Raw genomic sequence first — 21,978 nt, 5'->3', positions numbered from 1 at the left:
TGCTTACTGGCTTGCTCTCTGGCTTCCTCAGCTATCCCTCTATAGCCCAGGGCCACCTGTCTAGGGGTGGCACCAGCGACAGTGGCTCAGACCCTCCCACATCGATTAACAATTAAGGAAATGTCCCCACAGGCCAGTCTGATGGAGGTGGTTCTTCAGTTGAGGTGTCCCCTTCCCAAGTGACGGTTGTGTCAGGTTGACAGCTGAAGCTGACTGACAGTGAGTGTGAGTCGCTAAGCCAGGACTGAGGACCGGGTTGGTTTTGGTAAATTGGGACTTAGAGTGTAGAGGGCTCCGCTCGGCTCCCTAAATACTGTAGCCAGTGGTTCTACTGTCAGCCAGATGGCAACATGAGCTCTGTGCCATTATTGCTTGTGTGATGGGAGACCTATTGCCAGAGATCAGAACAGAGCAGAAGTCAGAGACCAGAAGTCAGAGCAGGCAAGTAAGGGCACAGGTGATGGGACTGTAACTTCCAGAAGGCAAGACCACAGGCAGCTTGGCTGAACAGAAATGGCCATGTGGATATGAGTTTGAATTCTACCCCGTCACTCACAGCTGGGTGGCCCAGAGTGAGTCACTCTGCGTGGTTCTGTGGAGGACTAGAAATGTCACCCATGGTTGGAGAGATGGCCCGGTAGTTAAGAGCACTGCCAGCTCTTCCAGAGGACCTAGGTTCAATCCCCCGCACCCATGTGGCAGCTCACAGCTGTCTGTAACTCCAGTTCCAGGGGATCCAACACCCTCACACAGACATACATGCAGAAAAAAGAAAAAAAACACCAATGCACATAATGCACATAAAATACAAAGAAATTATTAAAAAATGAAAGAGAGAAAGGAAGGAAGAAGGAAGGAAGGAAGGAAGGAAGGAAGGAAGGAAGGAAGGAAGGAGAAAGAGAAAGAGAAAGAAAGAAAGAAAGAAAGAAAGAAAGAAAGAAAGAAAGAAAGAAAGAAAGAAAGAAAAAGAAAGAAAGAAAGGAAATGTCAACCATGAAAAGCACCCAGCCTATCTGGCCCTGAAAAGACAGTTGCCTGTGGCTTGCAGAAATCCCTGGAACTGACTGATGCCGGGAGACAGATGCACACAGTCGCCCCGAGGCGTTTGAAGGTTTAAGTCAGCACAGTGGGACAGTCCAGGTGTTGTCACTTAGCAGGCAGGCGGTCTCAGCTGCTGGGTATGGACTCCTTTCCTCTGATCATCAGGGGCATGTGGGTGTCAGCCTGCCAGGCTCTTACTTGCAGAAAGCCAGCTGGGTAAGAGGAGGCAACCGAGGCAGAAAGCCTGGCTCTTCAGTGGGCTGGCGGGAAGGGCTCCTCCCAGCAGGTGTTCCAGAACTAAACCACTTGCAGAGTAAGGTAGTGCCAAGGCATATATACAGCTACAAGTAGGGAGGGTGTGTTTAGAGGAGAGGTGGGGTCCACAAGTGCCACTTGGTGGCCAAACCGAATTGTCCAGGTTACCACAGAAAGAGGTCAGAGCCAGTGGTAATAATCCTGGGCCGGGCACCAGAGAAAGCCTATGGGAGAGATGTGGAGAGTGGTCTAGAGGGCAGCTGTGCCTGGAGGGCAGCTGTACCTGCAGTGCTCCCACCCGAGCAGCCTCCTCTTGGGCCCTCTTAGAGTCACGCCCCTTTCTGCAGACACCACCTTGGGATCCAAACTGAGTTTTTTCCCTCTTAGTAGGCAGAGGACAGGACCCTCTCCACCTCTGCCCCACAGAAGGACTGTGCCCTCCCGAACCTCATGTGTGTCCTCTTCTCCACAGCTGGCTCTCCTTACGGAACTGTCCCAGAACCGCAGTGGTGACAGCTGTAGGCCGTTTGCGGGTTCCCAGAGCGGCCCTGCTTTCAGCAGCATCTTCCAGAAGGAGAACTTCCAGCTGCAGCTTGCACCTCCCCCTGTGGCTGAAGACTGAGGCCTCCCGGGAAGAGCACAGCACTGCAGGAGGCAGGAGGGGCCTCCTGGACGGCTCCGCCTCTGCCTCCCACACTCCTGCCCTTGGGCCCACCCTGCCACCCTCCCAACCCCCCCATCTCAGTGGAGTCCCCCTGTTGTAGCATCAGTCCAGCAGACAGGCCGGTTTCATTTTGTTTGGAATTCTGCCCAGCCCTCTAGAAAGCAAAATTCACCCAGTGGCGTTCCATATAAGTAACATGGCATTTGGTGGGGCACGTCAGCCATGGAAAACAAAGCTTGGCCTGGAAAGAGCAGCAGTGTGGGGGCCAGCCATGCCCACTGATGTTGGTGTTAAAGCCCATGTGAGCAGGAGACCTCTGCTTCAAAACAATAAATGTCTCAGTGTTTGATGCCTGCCAGTCTCCAGCTGTCAGTCTGTCAAGTCAGGGACCCTCACTCACACCGTTCAGACAAGCAGCTCTATCACAGGCTCCACTTGGGCCTCAACACCCAGGTAACCCTGTGGCCAAGGAGAGAAGAGCCTGGACATGTTGGTTGTGGGGCTTTCTGTCACTGTGTGGCAGCCATGCAGGCCACTGTGCCCAGAGACTCAGATGGCCCATGTCATCAGTTCAGCTCTCGTGGTCAGCTAAGCAAACCCACAGGAAATAGATGAGCAGAATGGACACAGAAAGCAGAGCTTGCCCCTGCAGTGTGTATAAACAGGCTCAGAGGTGCCAACCTCACCCTCATGGAGTGGCACCCTGCCCACTCCCCCAAGAGCTGCAAAGGTTCTTCCTGCAGAAGAGGCTGTAGACGGTTCTTCTCACCTAAGGGGAGTGCATAGAGATCTCCTGCTCACAGTCAAAGCCCAGAGACAAGTCCTTTAGCCATCGGACACACAGAAGCAGTAGGGCAGAGGTTTCAAGAGTCCTCCCAGCTCATCTGGAGAAGATGCGTCACCTCCTAAGTGCCAGGCTCTGGTGTACTGGGGTTGTCACAGCCTGAACTGAAGTCCCAGGCCCTGGCATCTGGAAGCCGATCCCTGTCCCCTCTCCTAACACTTAACAGTCTCCACCAAGTGGTGTCTTGAAGTTCCAATTCAAAATGCTGCTTGGGGACAGACTTACCTGAAGGAGTCTCTAGAGACAGCAAAGGCTGGCTCTGTGGACCTGGTGACAGCTTTCTAGGAGGTGTGAGACGTGAAGCTAAGCTCAGAAGGGGCAGGCTATTCTCCCACTCAGAGCTGACTCCCAGCTGCCTGTCTCTGTTTCATCCATTTGTTCTCTGGTGTGCATGTGCTCCAGTTGTTCTCTGCTTTATAATTAGGGCAGGTCTTTCCTGAAGCAAATGCTTATTGGCTAAGCTAGCTGACCAGAGAGCTCCCAGGATGCACCTGTCTTTGCCCCTCCATGCTGGGGTTCCAGGCACATACAGCCATACCTAGCAAGCACTCTTACCCACAGAGCCATCTCCCTACCCACCCACGCTCCAAGCACATTTCTAGGCCCCATCACTGCAATTGGCTGTGAGACCCTTAAACTAACTGGGAGGGCAGGCCCTGGTCTCTACTTCAGCCACACTGGCACCTGGGTGGCAAGGGCATGCCACATGGTCAAAAACATCAGTGTTGGTCGAAGCTTTCATTGGGTGGATGAGGCCCCTTTAAAGAACTTTCTGACAACTGTGAAGCTCCAGCCTTGAGGGCAGAGAGCCAGAGAAAGTGCTGCTGTAAAGAGAGACACTGTTGGGGACAGCACTAGGCTGCCAGCCAGGACCTGGGCTCTAGGCGCTGCCCCCCTTAGGATTCCCCAAAGCTAAGGAAGACTGTTGGGTCGTCTGAAAATCTCCTGCCATAGCAAAGCTCTCAGGGATATATGAGAAAATGTTTTACAAAGGTGTGGCCCAATATGGCTGCCGGGAGGGGAGGGAGTGCTTCGAGAGGAAAGCCAGCTCACCCGTGATGGATGCTTTCGTGGATAAATAATTGAGAGCTTTGGGGATCCTTTCAGGGCGGTGTTTCCACTAAGCACCGTCTTCGGAAAAAGCGGTTCCCAAAGCTGCAGCTGTGCCCAGAGCATAAGTAAGGCCTCCTGCAGTGTGGCCTTCTGGGTAGGTCAGGACCACTCCAGGGAAGGCCAGAGCACAGATGTGCTCCTGGGGCTGCCCCAACATGGAAGTGCATGTCCCCACCTCCCCAGGACACCCATCCTCTGTGAAGCCCTTCTCAGACAGACAGACAGACAGACACACACACACACACACACACACACACACACACACACACCACACCACACCACACCACACACAGCAGGAAAGTAGCATTTGGCTCTCACCTTGTCTGTGTTCCAGGGAGCACTCCCCATGGTGCTGTTCATGAGGCTCTCGTTTATCCTCCTGCCTCTGTCTCTGCTCAGGGCAAGAGGGTGTGTGCTCATTGTTCTGTTGGCACAGTTAGATTCTGAGGACCAAGTGTGTGCCAGGCTCTGCCTCAAACAGGTGTCACTACTGTTTCCTAAAGTCACCTTCTTCCCCTGAACATATCAGGTCAACCACATAGAGATGACCTGCATGGCAGATTGTCCACCCCCAGGCCAATCAATATCCTGACTTCTGATAGCATGCTCAGTGTTGTTGTACACAGGTTCTCGTGTGTGTTTGTGTGTGTGTGTGTGTGTGTGTGTGTGTGTGTGTGTGTGGTCTATGTCAAACACTCTGACTCCTGAAGATGGGCCTCTAGGGCAATAGGTGCTAGCCTATTGCCATTCTTGTGCCTGACCTTTATGAACATATGCATTTATTTCTATTAGTTATGAACTTGGGGATGATTTCACGATGCCAAGGGGTAGGTTAGGGATGCTTAGTGACTCTCTGAATGCCCACAAGAAGTGACACAGCTTCAGAAGCATGGGCCAATGGAAATAGTCCACACCTACCTACCCCAAATGTCTTTCCTGAGAGTACCTCTAAGAGCTAGGCTTTGTCATCGGCCTCCTGTCCCGCATCTTTGACCCTGTCTGACAGGACCCCCCTGTAAAGCTGCTAGTTGGGGCTGGAGGAGTGGGGTAGACAGTAGCTTCACACTAGAGCACTTTTCCATACCTGAGAAGCCAGTCACACGCCATTCCTGCATCTGGAACAAAAAAGTTAGGAATTGGTTCTAAGAGGTTGAAAGGCCACATCTCGGCCCTCAGGAAACTTAGGGATCTTGTAGCTTGCCCACTCTGGCCTCTTTCTCTAGAAGAATGAGTTGGCTTGTCATTCAACACTCCCATGCCATACTTCACCTTCACCCAAAGTGGCAGATTCCATCCCCCACCACCGTCCCCCACTGCCATATCCACCACTGCTGACCCTCCAGGGCTGAGGCAGACTGGGGTCCACATAGATGATGGGGGGAGGAGGGAACATATCCAGCATACGCGGCTTCTGGTGACCCTTGGACATGTTGATTATGGGGAGAGACCAAACTGTGGGGTAGAATCAATCCCTCTCAGATTCCCAGTAATCTGAAGGAACCAAAGTGAATTCTAGCTGGTTGCAAATGACCTCTTCTGACCTTGAAGTGACTGTCCACAGACACCCACCGCTGGCTGCATGTTCACCTAGGGTCCGAAGTTCCTTGAGAAACCTAGATTGTTGGCGTCTTCTCCATCTACTCACTGCAGCCTCCTGATTATGCTGGGCTCACCTCATTCTAGATTCACAGGTATAGCAGATGCCCCGTGCACATCATACCCAGGCTTGCAGGCCTGGCTGAAGCTATCTGGATGCCATGTGGCCTTGTCTTTTAAAAGGGCTCCACTCTGTTCAGCCTCTTAGAGTAGCCTTGCTGATACAGTTAGTCTGCTATGAACTAGCCTCCAAAGCCCACATGTTGACAGCTTGGTTTCTGATGCAGCAATGTTCAGGGGTGGTGCCTAGGGGGTGACTGCATCCTGAATGAAGACTCTGATCTCTTTTCTCCATATGATGGCATTATTGGGAGGTGGGGCACACCCTAGAAAGACACATCTTGTTCCTGGTCCTTCCTGTGATTGCTTCCTGGCTGCCATGAGGTGAGAAGATCTTTCCTCCGCCACACCCTTCTGCCATGATGCTCTGCCTGATTACAGCCACCCTCCTGCCATCCTGCTCTACCTCAGGCCACCCTCCTGCCATCCTGCTCTACCTCAGGCCACCCTCCTGCCATCCTGCTCTACCTCAGGCCACCCTTCCTCTTTCTCTGCCTCACTACAGCCACCTTGGCCCTGACTGGAATGTCTGAAACCATGAATCAAAACACCTTACACTTGTAGCTGTCCATTGTATCACAGGAGCCGACTAACAAGGCTGCAGAGGCTTTTCCAGGGCCTACAGATGAATATGGGCATGGACACTTGCTTTATAAACATTGGCAGCATGGTCTACACAGGCAGATTCTAAGCTGAGGGTAGAAACTCAACTCTTCTGCACAGGGCCAAACTCCAGCAAGTTCTCAGAGCAGGTGAGCATGCCCAGGGGTGCCCTAACTCTGAGTGAAGTGAGATGACACTGGAGAATAATCAGAGGGAAGCAGCTAGAGGTGATGTCCCAGTGAGGGCAGAAGGCTGAATGGCAGCAGCTCATTCCCAAAGCACTAAGACTGAAGCCCGGGCCCCCACAGGAGCACTTTAGATCATATGCCACACCCAAAAGGAGATAGAGCCCAGGTCTTGAGACAAGTCCCAGGTCAAACCAGCCTGCCAGAAAACTAGAGTAAGCTGGCAATGACATTGGGCGCTGAGTCCTGCAATACCCCACACTCAACCAGAGCTAGTCTCTTGGGCAACCCAAGTGTACAGCCACAGCAGCCATGGGCTGGGCTTGGGTGAGGAATAGGAAACTGTATGGTTGGTGTTTGCTGGAAGGAGAACAGTGCGGGCTACACTGAGAATTGGGGAGTCTACCCCTACTGTTTCCCTGCCGTGTGAACTTCACACACACACACACACACACACACACACACACACACACACACATACACTACACACATGCACCACAGAAATGCGCACACACACACAGACACAAACTTGCACACATGCACACACACTTGTCAGGGACAGTGAAAAAGCTCCTGTGTGGGGAGATGCTTGTGAGCCTCAGGTGCCTACAACCTACAGTGCTCCACGAGTCAACAACGCTGGCGTTTGTTGTCATCTTACAGGAAACCAGACTCAGAGGTCCCCCCAAGGCCCAAGCGTTCTAATCCCTCATTCCCAGATTTCACGGGCATAGTGTCCAGCTGGGAACACAGGAAGTCCTCCCCAGGCACACAAGCACCCAGCCATGGTGGGAGCACCCGTGGGCTTATTCTTCAGCAGATACCAGTTAGTTCCAGGCTCCCGGAAACTGCCCTGGTTCCTCAACAGATACACATGAATGTGGCCATTGCCTGGACACCCCAATTCCACCACAGACCTGTGAAATGAGGTACTTACTGCCTGTGCTCAATAGGACTTCCATTTTCAAACTAAATGGATTTTTAGCCATGGAAATATAGGCTCATTTTAGAAAACTCCAAGAAGCAACAAACCACTGACTATCTCAGTCTTCACCGGTTCTTTATATATATTATTTAATGTATATAATTTATTTTTATTTCTTATGCACTCATGTTTTGTGTGCATGTGTGTTTGTGTAAAGGTGTTGAATCCCCTGAAACTGGAGTTACAGGCAGTTGTGAGCTGCTGTGTAGGTGCTGGGAATTGAACCCAGCTCCTCTGGAAGAGCAGCCGGTTCTCTTAACCACTGATCCATCTCTCCAGCCCACCTATTCTTACTTCTAGCATGTACTTCCATCATGTCTCCCTGGTTCAAAGGACCTCCCCCTGACCCTCTCTCCTCAAACTCAACTGCCAAGAGGCAGGCCCCACCTTAACTCTGCATTCAGCGCTGAGGTGGTCACCAAGAGTTGACAAGATGCAGAACAGTGTGGGCAGTCAGCACTTGGAAGACTACAAACAAGAAGACGCCTTCCAGAATGTTGCAGTACAATTATACAGACTTAAATCAGTGAACCGCACATACAGATGAGAGCCACTGTCAGCAGGAATCCCCTAAGAAGACAAGCTGGCGCTTTCGGAAGCAGAGCCAGCCAAGAGTACAGGCCAAGGCGTGATTGAAATGGAAGACTCGATGGAGCAATCTGAATGCTAACCTCGTAGGAAACATTGCACGTGTGCACACATGCACGAGCTGATGATCTGGTACCCAGAAAGGGGAGGCTGGAGCACAGCCTTGCTCCAGCGCTGTCTGTGGCACTGTGTGGTGAGCAGCAGGCTCGGGCAGCATTTACCAGGTTATAGACCATGGAGTAATGTAGGCAAAGGGGCATGAGGGTGGACTCCTGGGCCAGTGCTCTTGGTTCAGGCCCCAGCCTGACAAATGAATGGTGCCACTGCAGCACTTTCTGAGCTGGACTTATATGTGACATGGGATGTCATGAAGACCACATAAGAAATGGTAAGGCAGCATCGGGCAGTCGGTGAGTGCATTCTTGATGATGTGTTTCACAGCAATCTTTGGGGAGGCTGTCCCACCAAGTAAACCCCAGAAACTGGCATGCGAATCAAGTGGAGTTTCTGGACTTGCCATGCTGAGCCTTGACGTGGGGCCTTAGTGATCAAGTAAACCCAAGGCCCCATGGGGTAGCAGCCTCCCCCACTACCCAGCCTGTAGTTGCAGCTCTCTTACACAGCATTGGTGAACTGTAGCAAGGGCCTAACTCTGTGAAATCAATGTTATTTATGGGGTGATACAATTTTTATTTCATAGAAACCTGAGGGAGTCAACACAAACTTTTTTACAAGGAGTTCTGGGAATTAACACCAGTGGCAAGCATCGACATGGGATCAATACTTACCCTGCATTTCATCAAGTTTCCGAAAGTTTAAATGGGTAAGGAGTATGGATGGCTTATTGCCTAGCACATTGTAAACACCCGATACAAAAACTCCAGCCGTAGTTTGGTTCTAGTACAAAAGAAAACCACATTTATTGTACAGCAGTATTTTCCTAAAGTTGAGCAGTCTTAGGAAAACAGAATCTAATTTTAGGAAATTACAGAAGGGTCAACATTGTGCTTAAACTTTAAAACAGGTTCAAAAGAACCCAGCACAGCACGTGACTACTGCAAGGTATGGACAGCTTCAACACATGTGCAAACACAGTGACCTGGAAGTGCCATTCAAACCCCAAACAGGTCTCCCGCTGCTTCACCCGGGGCACCCATGCACACCCGTGCACACCCATGCTTAGCCACCATAGTCACGACAAAGTCAGATTTGGAAACGAATTCATTTTGGAAATACCGTTGTGTTTATACTGAGGTTTAAGATGGCATTCAGGGCTGTGTGGTACAGAAAAGGTGAGTGGCGCTCCCCTCACCTCCCACCCGCCCCTCCATGGGGAGTGCAGTGACATATTCCCCACGAAGCCCCACAGTCCACTGTTCGGGTTGGCAGCACCGCTAGACAAAGGGGAAGGAAAGAGAAAAGTTTTCCTTAAGTAAAAAGCAAAAACATGACAATAAAATTGTGCAAATTGGGTTCGGGGACAATCAGGAGCAGATGCCATGAGCAGTATTTTACTTAGATGTGTGCTTTTTTCCTCATGAGGCAGTATCCACACTGCCATGCTCGTATGAGTATTCTGACTTTCTAAAGTGTCTGGTTGCAACCAAATTTGCATAAGAAGAATTTGTTCTGATCTACCCCAGAAGAACATATTTCAAATAGACAAGCCAGGAGTTAAGAAGTAAAAGTATTCCCAAGAGACGACCAGATCCCAAGGATTTGTCATAAAACAACCATGGCTCAGGTTTTACATTGTGTTGTGTTTTGTTTTATTTTGTTACATTGTGTTGTGTAGCACTGCATTGTATTATATTGTCTTGTTGTGTCATATTATATCGTATTGTGGCTTGTTGAGACACTGGCTCTGTATGTACTTATTACATTGTGTTGTGCTATGTTGGGTTTGGACACTGTGGCTCCAGTTTTAGCCTATTCCATGTAGTATTATGCTATGTTGTGTTGTGTGTGTGGTGTTGTGAACGGTGGCTCCAGTTTTAGTCTGTTCTGTATTGTATTTCATTGTTTTGTGCTGAGACACAGACTTGGCTTTACTCTGTTCCGTACTGTGTCGCCTTGAGGTATGTCTCCCAGGAAAGCAACTTCTTCTCTTCAGGGTTGCCCTCAAATTCTCATTGTATACCTTAAATGTTACAAGGCAAAAAAAAAAAAAAAAAAAAAAAAAAAACACAGATTTTAAAGTAAAGCCTTATTTTTTCTAAAGATATCAAATAGTTATCCCCAAAAGAACTTTAATTGCTTTGTTGTTTCTCAGAAAAATTTATGGACACACTTGAAACTTAAAATCTTGGTTAGGTAAGAAAACCGTATTCCACACTTAGTGGGAGTATGCTGGTACCTAACAACCTTTCAAAAAAGTGGCGACAGTGCCACTTTCCCACAGAAGCCTATCCACATGGTCCAAGCCTTGCTCCCTGCAAAGTCCAGACTGCAAGCTTTTGTCTCTCTCTGTACAAGTGTTAGTCAAAAAGCTATTTGACGTGACTGTGCTTACCGTCTATAGTGCATGTTGCATCTAAGTATTTCTAAAGTGCCTATGAATACAAGTATACAAATCAGCACTATAATACCAGGATTATAGAGAAATCCTTTCATAGAACATAGAACAGAGTAGGCCTAGAACTGGTTAAGCTATACATCTTTAATACTCTTTTTGCTGATTTCAGAGTGCAAGCATAGAGAAGTAATTCTGGGTTAGTCGTATTTTAGACAGTTACTGGTATGAACAGTGTCAGGAAAACAAAACCAAAAATCTCTCTTGGTTGTGCTCATTTTAAAAAGGCTGTTTTGAGATGCAAGAATGCAGGGGAATGTGTCCAATCTTATAAAACAGCAAGTGCAGCTTAGTGAGTTTAATTATAAAGAGACTGTGAAAATATTTAATGTGATCATCAATTGTTATTAAATCCAAAAGTTCCATCACAATTGTGGCATATCTGAGTGGCAGTTTGGGGTTTTAGAAAAAAGGACCCTGAGCTGGGCAGTGGTGGCGCACGCCTTTAATCCCAGCACTCGGGAGGCAGAGGCAGGTAGGCAGATCTCTGTGAGTTCGAGACCAGCCTGGTCTACAAGAGCTAGTTCCAGGACAGGCTCCAAAGCTACACAGGGAAACCCTGTCTTGAAAAAACCAAAAAAAAAAAAAAAAAAAAGGAAAAAGGACACAGATGTTACTGATAAAGGGCCCAAGCCAAGCTCCTGGCCAAGCTCTAGAACTGGGGCTCAGAACACATGTTTTCATGGCCTTGGAGCCTGGGTTATAACTCCAGTTAGTTTAGTACTCGTGGTGGTGAGCCCATCAGAAGTTTCAGAAAGGTGTGGGGATGGAGCGCTGGCTGCTGTGTGCCTGCCTCTTCTGGGGCTCTGACGAGATCGCCCGCCACACATTTGAAGATGGCCCCGGTGCCGCCTTCACAGCCCTGAGTGCAGGATGAGGGATACGTGGCTCATGGTATTTGGTTTCCATGCCAGTGAGGCATCAGAAACCTCAGGCCGGGCTCACCAGATGTCCCCAGGCCATCTCAGGCCAGCAGCATGACCCTCACCAAGTTGTGGCTGCTCCCACATGCCCTCCCCTGTGCCTGCTGGTCCTTCTTGGTTTGTCTTCACATTTCACTAAGTGGGGGTTTTCTGCTACCTTCTCCTCTAGCACAGGAAGTTTTAACTAATGCTTTTCAAAGGAAGCCACATTTCCTGCCTTCTGAACACTGTGGACGTTTTGAGCTTGTCAGCCTGAAGAAGGTTCTAGTGGTAAATCACTGGAATTCCATAACCAATTGGGAAAGCAGGTTCTTCCTCGAGTACACAGTGAAGAACCCCAAATTCAGGAGGTCCCAAGAGTATTGCGAGCCTCCCCTTCCCTTGAGTTCACACTAATGGGAGAGAGAGGGGTGGGGGATTGCGAGATGCTGACAGCATGAGGCCTTGAGGCCATGGCATCTGCCTAGACTGCCAGGATCTGAGACGCCACCTCCCTGCAGTTCTGTGACTCTCCCCACATACGTTAAAGCTCCCAGATTTGTGCTATGCTTCACAGATAGAGTTAGGAAAACGGCAAGTAGTAAGATTACATGAGAACACCCAGTATATAGCAAATTAGGAACAGATTTTTGAAGAAATCTACGTAAGAAAGAATTACTCACTATTTTGTGTGTGTGAAAGAATACACACAATGTGTGTGGATTCCAGTGTAGTAAAGTGAAGAAGTGTTACATAAAACATCTTCCTGACTCAGCAGTGAGCTGTGTGAAAGAACACACACAATGTGTGTGGACTTCAGCGTAGTAAAGTGAAGAAGCGTTACATAAAACATCTTCCTGACTCAGCAGTGAGCTACTTCAACTGTTTTTGCATTTGCATAAAATCCATGCATCGTACAAAATTCTAGTCCGTTTCTCATCTAAGCCATTCTAATGCTTCATACAACCAAACGAAGCAGAATTAATCAAACCTATTAGATTCATTCCTAATCCCTAAAGGACTTGTCTTTTAGCATTTCCATGCTAACTAAAACTATTGTGTTTTTTTTTCTTAAGATGTCAGATGTGCTGCCTCCTAAATATAATACCTACAAAACACAAATGCTTCTCCCTGATCTGAAAAACAACCAAGAAGGGCAGTGGATGCTGTGGAACCCGCCCGAGGCCAGCTCAGACACTGTAGCAACTTTCTCAACTAGCCTAGGCCAAGTCCACCTCTCCTTTCCCTGGGTCCAGGAGCCTCCTGGGTGCCATGAAGCACATGACCTGTAATTCAATGTGTCTCCTTCTAGGTGAGAACCAGGTCTGAGCCCTCCTGAATCCCACCACCCCGCTGCCCAAAATTGGAGAGGCCCGTCTCTCCTCTCAGTCACGGAAGCTGTGACATGGCCATCACCAGGGGTCCAGGGAACCTCCAAGGGCCTCCTGGAAGTAGCTCTCAAGGCTACCCTTGTCCTGAGCCAGTACGGGTGGCAGGCAGGAGGAGGAAGGGAAGGAAGATTGCCAGCAACACTGTTGGCTGAAGTGAGCTGCTCCCCCACCCCGAGACCAGCAGAACAGAGGTGTCACATGACATGCCAAAGGGAAGAGCCTTTGCCACAAAGGATGAGCTATGGGTAAAATATGGTCACCTCCACTCTGGGGAGCTCCTCCATGTGACCCATGATATTCTGTGGTCACCACCACTCTCAAAGTTCTCAGTGAAATTAAGGCTGGGTCACAGCTATGACACCAGATGCTACATAGAAAGCAAGATACAAAAGAAAAACAATGTCCTGGTTACAAGATAATTTTAACACTAATTAGCAGCCTCCTGGACTGCTGTGGTTGGTAATAGAGCTTGGAAAATGCCAAGAGTATTGGAAAAGAATGCATCAAATCAAAGTCCAGAAGCTCAGGGTGGATCCCGGCCGGCCGCAGTTCCCAGCTGACTACACAGTGGTTTCCATGGTTTCGATCACTTCCAGATCAGACTGTGATGGGGAGAGAAGGGTGCACTCATCGGGTTCCCAGCTGCTCTCGGGGCTGTAATCCTCCTCGGAACTCAGTTCCGCCCCTTCCTCTGTGTCCTCGTCACAGGATTCCACATAGTGAGCCCCAATTGCATTGATCCCCGAGTCCTCGGAACTGGAAGGGGAGGAGCAGTGATCCAGTTTCGGAGTGTCACTCTCTTTGGAAATTAAGGCATCATGTGCAGAGACCTCCTCGGGGCTCATCTTCTGGGAATGGGGCACCGGCTGCTTCTGCACATAGCACATCTTCCCATTGATACATTTGACCTGATAGTTGTCAATGAAGAGATCGGAAATCATACAGTACCTTGGCGAGTCAGGGGGAAGCGGAGGCTGGAAGACAGATGCAAATTTCAAAAAGTGTTCAGTGAGTGAGACCGAGATCTGAATGGTGTTGGTGGGCTCTCGTGGCCTTGCGGGGATCTCCGTGCTGGGGAGCTGCTCCACGGGGGTCATAGGCTGATATACATATTTGCCTGTGGAACACACAAGACACAGCTGAAATCTAAGACCACTGCACAAACTGTATTAGCTTCGCTGCAGCATCTAGATCAAAATGGTTAACGACATCATCACTTGGCACTGTCACATCGACTTCGGAACCAGTGTGTCACAGTAATTCCCATGCAAGAAACCAAAAATACTTTCTGAAATTTAACTTAGGAGATACTCCCATAGAATGCCTACCCAGCATGTGTAGAGCCTTGGGTTCAACCACTAATACTGAGAAAAAAAAAACAAAAAACAAACAAACAAACAAAAAAAAACACTAAGCTGCTCCCATGGGTCTGGAGTGGGCATACAATCCTGCAGCCCTCTATCTTAAACGATTCACCCATCACACTGGACACAGTGCCCAGAAATAGCATGGTAAACACAAGCTGAAAAGAAAACCATACACTACAGAACTGCAACTTCATTTTTATCCCTAACAATAGATTAATACATGTTGATATGTTTAAAAAATCTAGAGGTACTTCAGTGTACCATCAAAGCTATGGGGGGCCTTCCTTGACTCTGTTACTAGTGATGGAACCCTGAGGTGAGCATGTGTGCTACCATGAGCTAGACCTGAGGCCCTAGATGATACGTTTTAGTCAATATTCACACACTGAGTAGATGATAGCCTAGTGGGCTGTGCTGGCCATCCAGCACTATGGTTGACTCTAAAGACTCAAAGTGAATCGAGTAGCATAAGGAGGAGGCCTCTCCCAGACACCAGTGCCACAGCCACTTCATAACCCAAACCAGACAGATACCCACTCAGGGAAGCCAAACGGCTCTCATTAACTCTTCCCTTCAGCCCTCGGCTGCTCCTCAGAGTGAAGCCTCACATGGAGGAGTCTTCATGTGTCCCTTCCACATTCTCTCTACTCATTTCATGCATTTAGGAAGAGTCTTTCAAGAGCCAAATGCTAATAGATTAAAACAATGCACTTTGCAAGTCTCCAATAATGATAATGATTACATTATTATTATTATTATTATTATTATTATTATTATTATTATTATTATTAGAGATGGGATTTCACTATGTAGCCCTGACTGGCCTAGAACTCACTCTGTAGACCAGGCTGGCCTCAAACTCACAGTCACCCACCTCTACATCCCCATGCTGGGAATTAAAGGTAATTGCCATCACATCCAGCTTGTAAGTCTAACATTATTTCAAAATACAAAGCTAAACGGGGTCCAAGAAGACATCTTATAATAAAAGCACTTGCAATGCTGTTCGGAAAGCTCTGATTACAGCCCCAAAGACACTAGTCCAGAACAGATGGCCTCTGTAGCGTGGGACTGATACCAGCCGGGCCCCAGCAGGGAAAAGCCACTCATGTTTTATTTCTTGGTCAGACTGGAAACCTCTGAGTGGAATTGCCTTCCCAAGGAAGACTGTCACAGGTTTCATAATGTTAACACATGGAAGAACAGCAACCGTGTGCGGGACTATGTCCCACTCGGGCCTCTTTCCCTCCTTTGTGATCTATAGTATTGTTTTGTTTCCCTCCTCTTGGTGGTTGTACCTTTCTTACTCTGGCTCCTCTCCTCCAAAGCTCTGTTTTCCCTTCTTGAAGTATGGTATTTATGTATTAAAGTTCTAATTACCAATGTGACTTCATGAGAAATAAATAGATCCACATGGGATGGTAAGAATGGACACCCCCGTCCCAAGTGGGCTTCATGCCCTCAAAGAAGAAGATGAGCCCAGAGCCTGTTCTCTTCAGCTTCTGTAACCAGGATAAGTGTCCTCAACTGACACTACATCTATTAAACCTTCATCAGACTTCCCAGCCAGGCTGAAGAAATAGATGTTGGTTAAACCATCAAGTGTGTGTGTGTGTGTGTGTGTGTGACAGAGAGAGAGAGAGAGAGAGAGAGAGAGAGAGAGAGAGAGAGAGAGAGAGATGTGATGTGTGGAGTGTGTTGTGTGATGTGTGTGTGAGATGTGGTGTGTGTGTGTGTGTGTGTGTGTGTGTGTGTGTGTGTGTACAATGTATGTGTGGTGTGCGGTACGTGGTGGGGTGTACATGCACATGAGTGGGCGGGTATATGCATGCCGAGGCAGAGAAGTCCTTTGAGTGTCTTGCTCTATCACTCTGCCTCACTGCTTTGAAACAGAGGCTCAGTGTTTCAGTTAGGCGGGCTGGCCAATGAGCTTTCAGGATCTGCCTATCTTCACCCCTCCCCCTCCCCAATGCTGGAATTCCAGGTACATCCCGCCATGCCCAGATTTTCCCCATGGCTCCTGGAGGCTCAAACTCGGGTGCTCATCTTGCATAGCAAGTGCTCAGTCTGTGGCATTGAACTCCAGCAGTCGAACTGACCCAACTGTACTGCACAGGAAAAGGGACCAGCTGGGAGATGCGTCCCTTCAGGACACAGCCCTGCCTCACTCTGAACTAGGCAGAGTCTGTGATCTGGGAACACAGATGGCAAAGACAAAGGATGGTTAAAGAGGCTGCAGCTCCAAGACAAATTACCATATAACACTGCATTGTTCAGTTTCTTTACAGAAGCAGTGAAAGTAGGGGTGGAGGCGTGCACAGTGGTAAATCGCCTGCTGGCAGGCATGGCCCTGGCCTCCATCTCCAGCACCACAGTAAAGGAGAAAATAAAAAAAAAAAAAAGTTAATAGGAAAGTCCCAACTTAAAGAAGAGTAGAAGGAGAGTCAAGCATCTAGAGATTTCCCTTCTGGATACACACACAGAAGTACTAGAGGCAGTGTCTCACGGAGCAGTGTCTACACACCTCTGCACAGGCAGTGTTATTTGGGCTATTTACAACAGCCTAAAGATAAACGCCAGGGAAGTAAGTGTTCATCAATAGACGGATAAATAGAAGCAGAACTGTAATGGATCATTCAGCTTGCCAAACCAACATGGGTGTCTCTGGAGGACACCGAGCCAAGGGAAATAAGCCAGTCATAAGAAGATGAATAGCAGTAATTCCACACATGTGAGGTGCCTGGAGCAGTGAAATTCATACAGATGGAAAGCAGAACATGTTTCCTGGGGATAGGGCATGAGAAGGAGCTATATAGCAAGTAACTTCAGTTTATGGGATGCAAAATGGTGTGAAGATGGATGGTGGTGGCAGCTGCTCAATATGAATGTCACTCAACATAAAAATGAAAAAGTATCCAATGTCACCCATTACTGGGGACCCACAAATCAATGACAAGAATCAGAATGGCTGCTGCCAAAGGAGAAAAAAACAGCCAACACTGGTGAGGATGTCAAAAAAAGCGGGACTTTCCCACACTCCTAAGAGGAATGGAAATTAAAACAATCATTACGAAGACCACATGAAGGTTACTCAGCTGAAATAAGGGAGGGCTTTTTCCTCTCCAACACGTGTAAAGTGGACATGTCTGTGGGAGAATGCATGCTCAACCTTGGGGGAAGCCTGGGTCCAAACTCCTGCAAGCAACAACAAAATCCAACTAGAAATGAATTTCATTTTGTGTGCTTTTGTTGTTGTTCAGTTTTCAGGTTTTTGAGAAAGGGTCGAACTGTATAGCCCTGTCTGGCCTGGGCTACATAGACAGACTGGCCTCAAACTCACAGAGATGCCTGTGCCTGCCTGTGCCTTCCGAGAGCTGGCATTAAAGGTCTACACCACCATGCCGGGCAGAAATGAACTTCTACACGATCCAGCAATGTCACTGCTGTCTGCACGCATCCAATGGGCTGGAAATGGCTGCACCTACATGTTTACTGCAGCACAGTTCACAACAGCCAAGACATGGAAACTGGCCGTACAACAGTAGGCCAATGAAGGAAGGGTGACATATATTTCCAGACTATTACTAGCGGTAGCAGAAAATTGGAAAGTACGGATGGTAGACAGAGGATCGCTAAGAGCTCTACTGGATAGCAGCATTTCTGATGTTCAAGGTACAAATAACTATAATTGACAATAATTGACTACTTCAAAATAGCTAACGGAATTCTCAGACCAAAAAAAAAAAAAAATGTCAGAAGTGAGGGATACGTCAGTCACTCTAATCTGATTAGCACACTGAAATGTCACACTATAATCCATAAATTTCAAATAGATTTAAAGGCTGACCAGAAAACAAAAGATAATGTTCTTAGTAATTTAAAAACAAAAAAACCAATAACCCTTTAAAATAATGAAGCTAATTAAAACATGGGACACAATTAAATACACACCAAAAAAAAAAAAAAAAAGCAACTGGGACCAACAGGTGGAAAATGTATTTCAGACATCTCATTTCTTTGGCAGGAATCTCCTTCAACATTTTCAGCCATTTTTCAAAGGTCAATCAAAACCACGAAACTAACTCACATGAGTCTTTGGAAGTCTCCATTGATAACACTTCTGATTGGGGCCATAACACTGAGGACACTTATCTCACAACACCTCAAGGAGACACTTAGATGTGCACAGAGAGATTTATGTTACCTTGCATAAACAGAAGCAAACTAGCGTCACACTGTCAGGCTCGCTCATATATAAGATAGACAGACAGTCGATGGTCTAGAGCAAGGCGACAACCTCCTTCTTTCTCAGGCCCATCGTGAGCTAGCTCAGGCTGTCAATGGCCTGTCACTTCATCTGACACCCCATGTGCCCCACGGTGTGATGACACAACAGAAACAGTTTTTTGAAGCTGTTTCTTTTCTTTCTTTCTTTCTTTCTTTCTTTCTTTCTTTCTTTCTTTCTTTTTTTAAACAAGGGGAATAAAAAACACAACCAAACTGAAACAGCAAACCAAATCCAGACAGTAAGCTACATGTGTTTCCATGCCCCATTACTCCACCGTATGCTCCTGGTTACATGTGTTGTGTGTTTGTTTTATAGCCATATATGTGATAACTTAAAAAAAATCCTCTGGGGGGGAAATAAGCATTTTGCTTTTACAGATAACGTTATGTTTGTTAAATGACATGAAACATACTGATATCAGGAATGCAGAGTGGAAGGCAAATCTGCAAAGGAAAGGCAGGGTGGCCTGAGGTGGACTGCATGCCCAGCTCAGGCCTTTGCTTGTCATCGAATCACAATGTTAGGCTGGAGGTATTCAATATTTTGAAAGAAATGCTATCTAGTAATTTTTACAGCGTGTATCAGTTGAGTTGAGAAGTGAATCACACTAAAAGCAAATGGAAACAGCTTTACAGGGGGCCTGACTCTCCACACTGCCCATTACAGTCATCTGTAACCCCGGCATTTTGTCTTTTGCCGCAGGAGCACGCTAAAGTTCACGGACTGTACACTTACGTTGCAGCCCTAGTTAAAAATGTAAGCAAGATTCTAGCTTCATTTACTGCCCATGCTATCTTTAGTGGATCCCATTTAATATGAAGCCAATCTCTGGCGTGACAGACCAGCAGGAGCACGGCATATCTACTAACTGAATGAGTATGCATCAAATAGCCATTGTCTTTACTAAGTTACATGCCACAGGAGAAAAAAAAATGCAGTACAATGGGCAGCGGTGTTTCTGGAAGCATCTGGATTGGGACACAATGTAAAAAAGTAAAACCAAATCAGGGCAGTGTAAACTACAGGAAGATGGAGGGATGCTGAAAAGACTGTGGAGCAGCAGCGGGGGTGGGGGTGGGGGGACTCTGTCAAGGCTGGGGTGGGGGGAGTTCTGTCAAGGCCGCTGAGCAACAGCAAGCAGACTACCCCAAAGGGGTTTTGGAACGAGGGTGAGGCAGATCAGTGTGGGGGTCCTGAAGTAGAAGACCAGGGCACCCAGTATGGCTCCCACGGTGAACCGTGATGTCCTCAGAGAGGAAGGGCACACAAATAAGTGAACATGTGTGCTGGTGAACCAGGAGGAAATGGGAGGGAAGAAGAGGCTGTAACAGATACTGGACTGTGATGCTCTCATCTAAGATGTGGAAAGAAAACAGGAGGACATACCCACAGGAAGATAGCCACCCGCAGTGTGTTACGTAAAGACTAGAGTGGAAGACATCTGTGAGTCACAACACGCTCTTCATCTGCAGTTGGATCTCATAAAGTTAATATTCTCACATTCAATTTTCCCCAGTGTACAAGTGGTTAAGCTATTTACCTCAGCCAGGGATTGAAGGACTACCATGAAAGTGTCTCTCCAAGCCTCAGCTTAGCACCCAGAGCACTATAAGTTCACTGTTCTTGTTTATAGAAGGTGGCACTGCCCACCTCTCCAGGCCACCATGTGGCCAGCCTCAGACCTCTGAGACTCTGCTACACCCTATATGCAGAGCAGAGAGCAGAGTCCTCCAGTCGACTGTCTGACTCGGCGCTGTGACACCCCACTTTCTTCTCTTGTGCCTTACACTTACTTTCATGCTAATGAAGTAAAACTTAATTGTGCACCAGGCACTAGGGACACAGGGCTAAAGAACAAGGCCATGACCGGCCTCTGAGTCACTGTGCATTCAACAGGTCATCTCAGGAAAAGACATAATTGCAAACTGTTAAGAGTGATGAGCACAAAGTGACAGGAAGGCCCAGGAAAATCAGCCACAGGGAGCTAGCTACACTTAGCGCTGATTGGCCTGTGCAGCCAGGGACATCAGGGAGGCAGAATTTAGTGCATGTCACCTCAGGACAGAGCCAAAAGGGCACAGGAGGCCTACGGTGGCTGGATTAAAAGGGCGGTGGATGCCAGACAAGGCAAACCTGAGGGAGATGCTGACATCTGGAGAATCATTTCTAGGGAGAAGCAATCCCATCTGCCTTTGTCTTCCTCCACCTCTGATTCTCTCACTGAAGGCCACAGACAAATTCAACCAAAAACTCCAATCGGGTGTCAGCCATGGAACTGCATGTACCCTTCTCCAGGATCCCAGGTGAGGGAAAGGAAGGCAAATACGCAAAGCAGCCTGAGTAGGGTAAACACCCTTTAACAATGGACTTCTGTCATCCCCATGCTCTGGGCCACATTTCAACCCCTCTCAAGTACAGCAACCAGCAAAGCCTGCCAAAGTCAAACATGGAAGAGCTGCCCAGCCACAGGACTTCCCTGCAGCCAACTGACAGGGACAGTGAATCCCTAGACTCTTTGGACTGTGTTGAGGTTTTCATGAATCCTATGGGATTTAAGGGATGGATACACATACATACATACATACATACATACATACATACATACATACATACATACATACATACACATACATACATACACACGTACATACATACACACATACATACATACACATACATACATACATAACATACATACATACACATACATACATACACATACATACATACACACGTACATACATATGTGCCAAAAACTAGTGTGTTGGGTTCTGGGAGAGCAGATGTTTACAATGCATCCCTCTCACAAACACAAACATCCACACACATTGCAGCAGAGGGAAGCGATGAGCTGTAGCTACATATACCATGGCCAGAGAAAAGCAAAGAGTTAAAGAGGGCTCCACAGAAAACACAGACTGCAAACTGAAGGAAAGCTAGGAGCTGAGGACAAGAAGGAAAGTGACATGCCACATGCCCCGAGTGTGAAGTGGTTGAGCAAGTGATGGCGAGAAGAGCAGCCTGGCTGGAGCAGTGGACTCTCCTGTGACCAAGACTAGTGTTAGCACCTAATTACTGAGAAAGAGAAAAGCTCTTCTTTGTCATGAAAGGTGGGGTGCCATGGTCCCAAAACAGCTGCTCTGCTAGATAAATCGGCATAACAGAACCCTTTGAATATATACGCATAAACAATTCCAGTTAGAAGAGACCCCATTCGGAGTGAGAGTTCAGAATCATCGTGCTATATAAGTTTAGCTAAAACAGGCCGAATATGGTGTGCAGAGTGAGAAGTTTCTAGTTCCTTTTAGGTAGCTATGCAAGGGAGTTTCAATTGTCAACTTGACACAACCTAGAACTCTTAGGAAGAAGTTTGTTTGTTTTTCAAGACAGGGTTTTTCTGTATAGACCAGGCTAGCCTTGAACTCACAGAGATCCACCTGCCTCTGCCTCCTGAGTGCTGGGAC

The 21,978-nt window shown here is 47.7% G+C and overlaps 2 protein-coding genes across 4 annotated transcripts in view; one reads left to right on the top strand and one right to left on the bottom strand.

The window, feature by feature from the left end:
- Window positions 1–2,314, top strand: part of Vps8 (VPS8 subunit of CORVET complex) — a 208,312-nt gene extending 205,998 nt beyond the window's left edge. For 2 of the 3 annotated variants that reach the window (XM_027413022.2, XM_035444695.1), the window contains exon 46: window positions 1,769–2,314. In XM_027413022.2, coding sequence (XP_027268823.1) covers window positions 1,769–1,918 — 150 coding nt within the window. In that variant the 3' untranslated portion in view covers window positions 1,919–2,314. The remainder of the gene's footprint in view (window positions 1–1,768) is intronic. The other variant, XM_027413021.2, reaches the window with a different exon arrangement.
- A 6,570-nt stretch (window positions 2,315–8,884) lies between these two features.
- The window catches only part of CUNH3orf70 (chromosome unknown C3orf70 homolog), a 43,931-nt gene continuing 30,837 nt past the window's right edge, over window positions 8,885–21,978 (bottom strand). The window contains exon 2 of the mRNA XM_027413020.2: window positions 8,885–13,976. Coding sequence (XP_027268821.1) covers window positions 13,420–13,976 — 557 coding nt within the window. The 3' untranslated portion in view covers window positions 8,885–13,419. The remainder of the gene's footprint in view (window positions 13,977–21,978) is intronic.

This window comes from Cricetulus griseus, chromosome 4 (genome assembly GCF_003668045.3).
Source record: "Cricetulus griseus strain 17A/GY chromosome 4, alternate assembly CriGri-PICRH-1.0, whole genome shotgun sequence".
In the NCBI taxonomy this organism is placed as follows: domain Eukaryota; kingdom Metazoa; phylum Chordata; class Mammalia; order Rodentia; family Cricetidae; genus Cricetulus; species Cricetulus griseus.
This window is presented reverse-complemented; position numbering and strand designations above follow the sequence as displayed.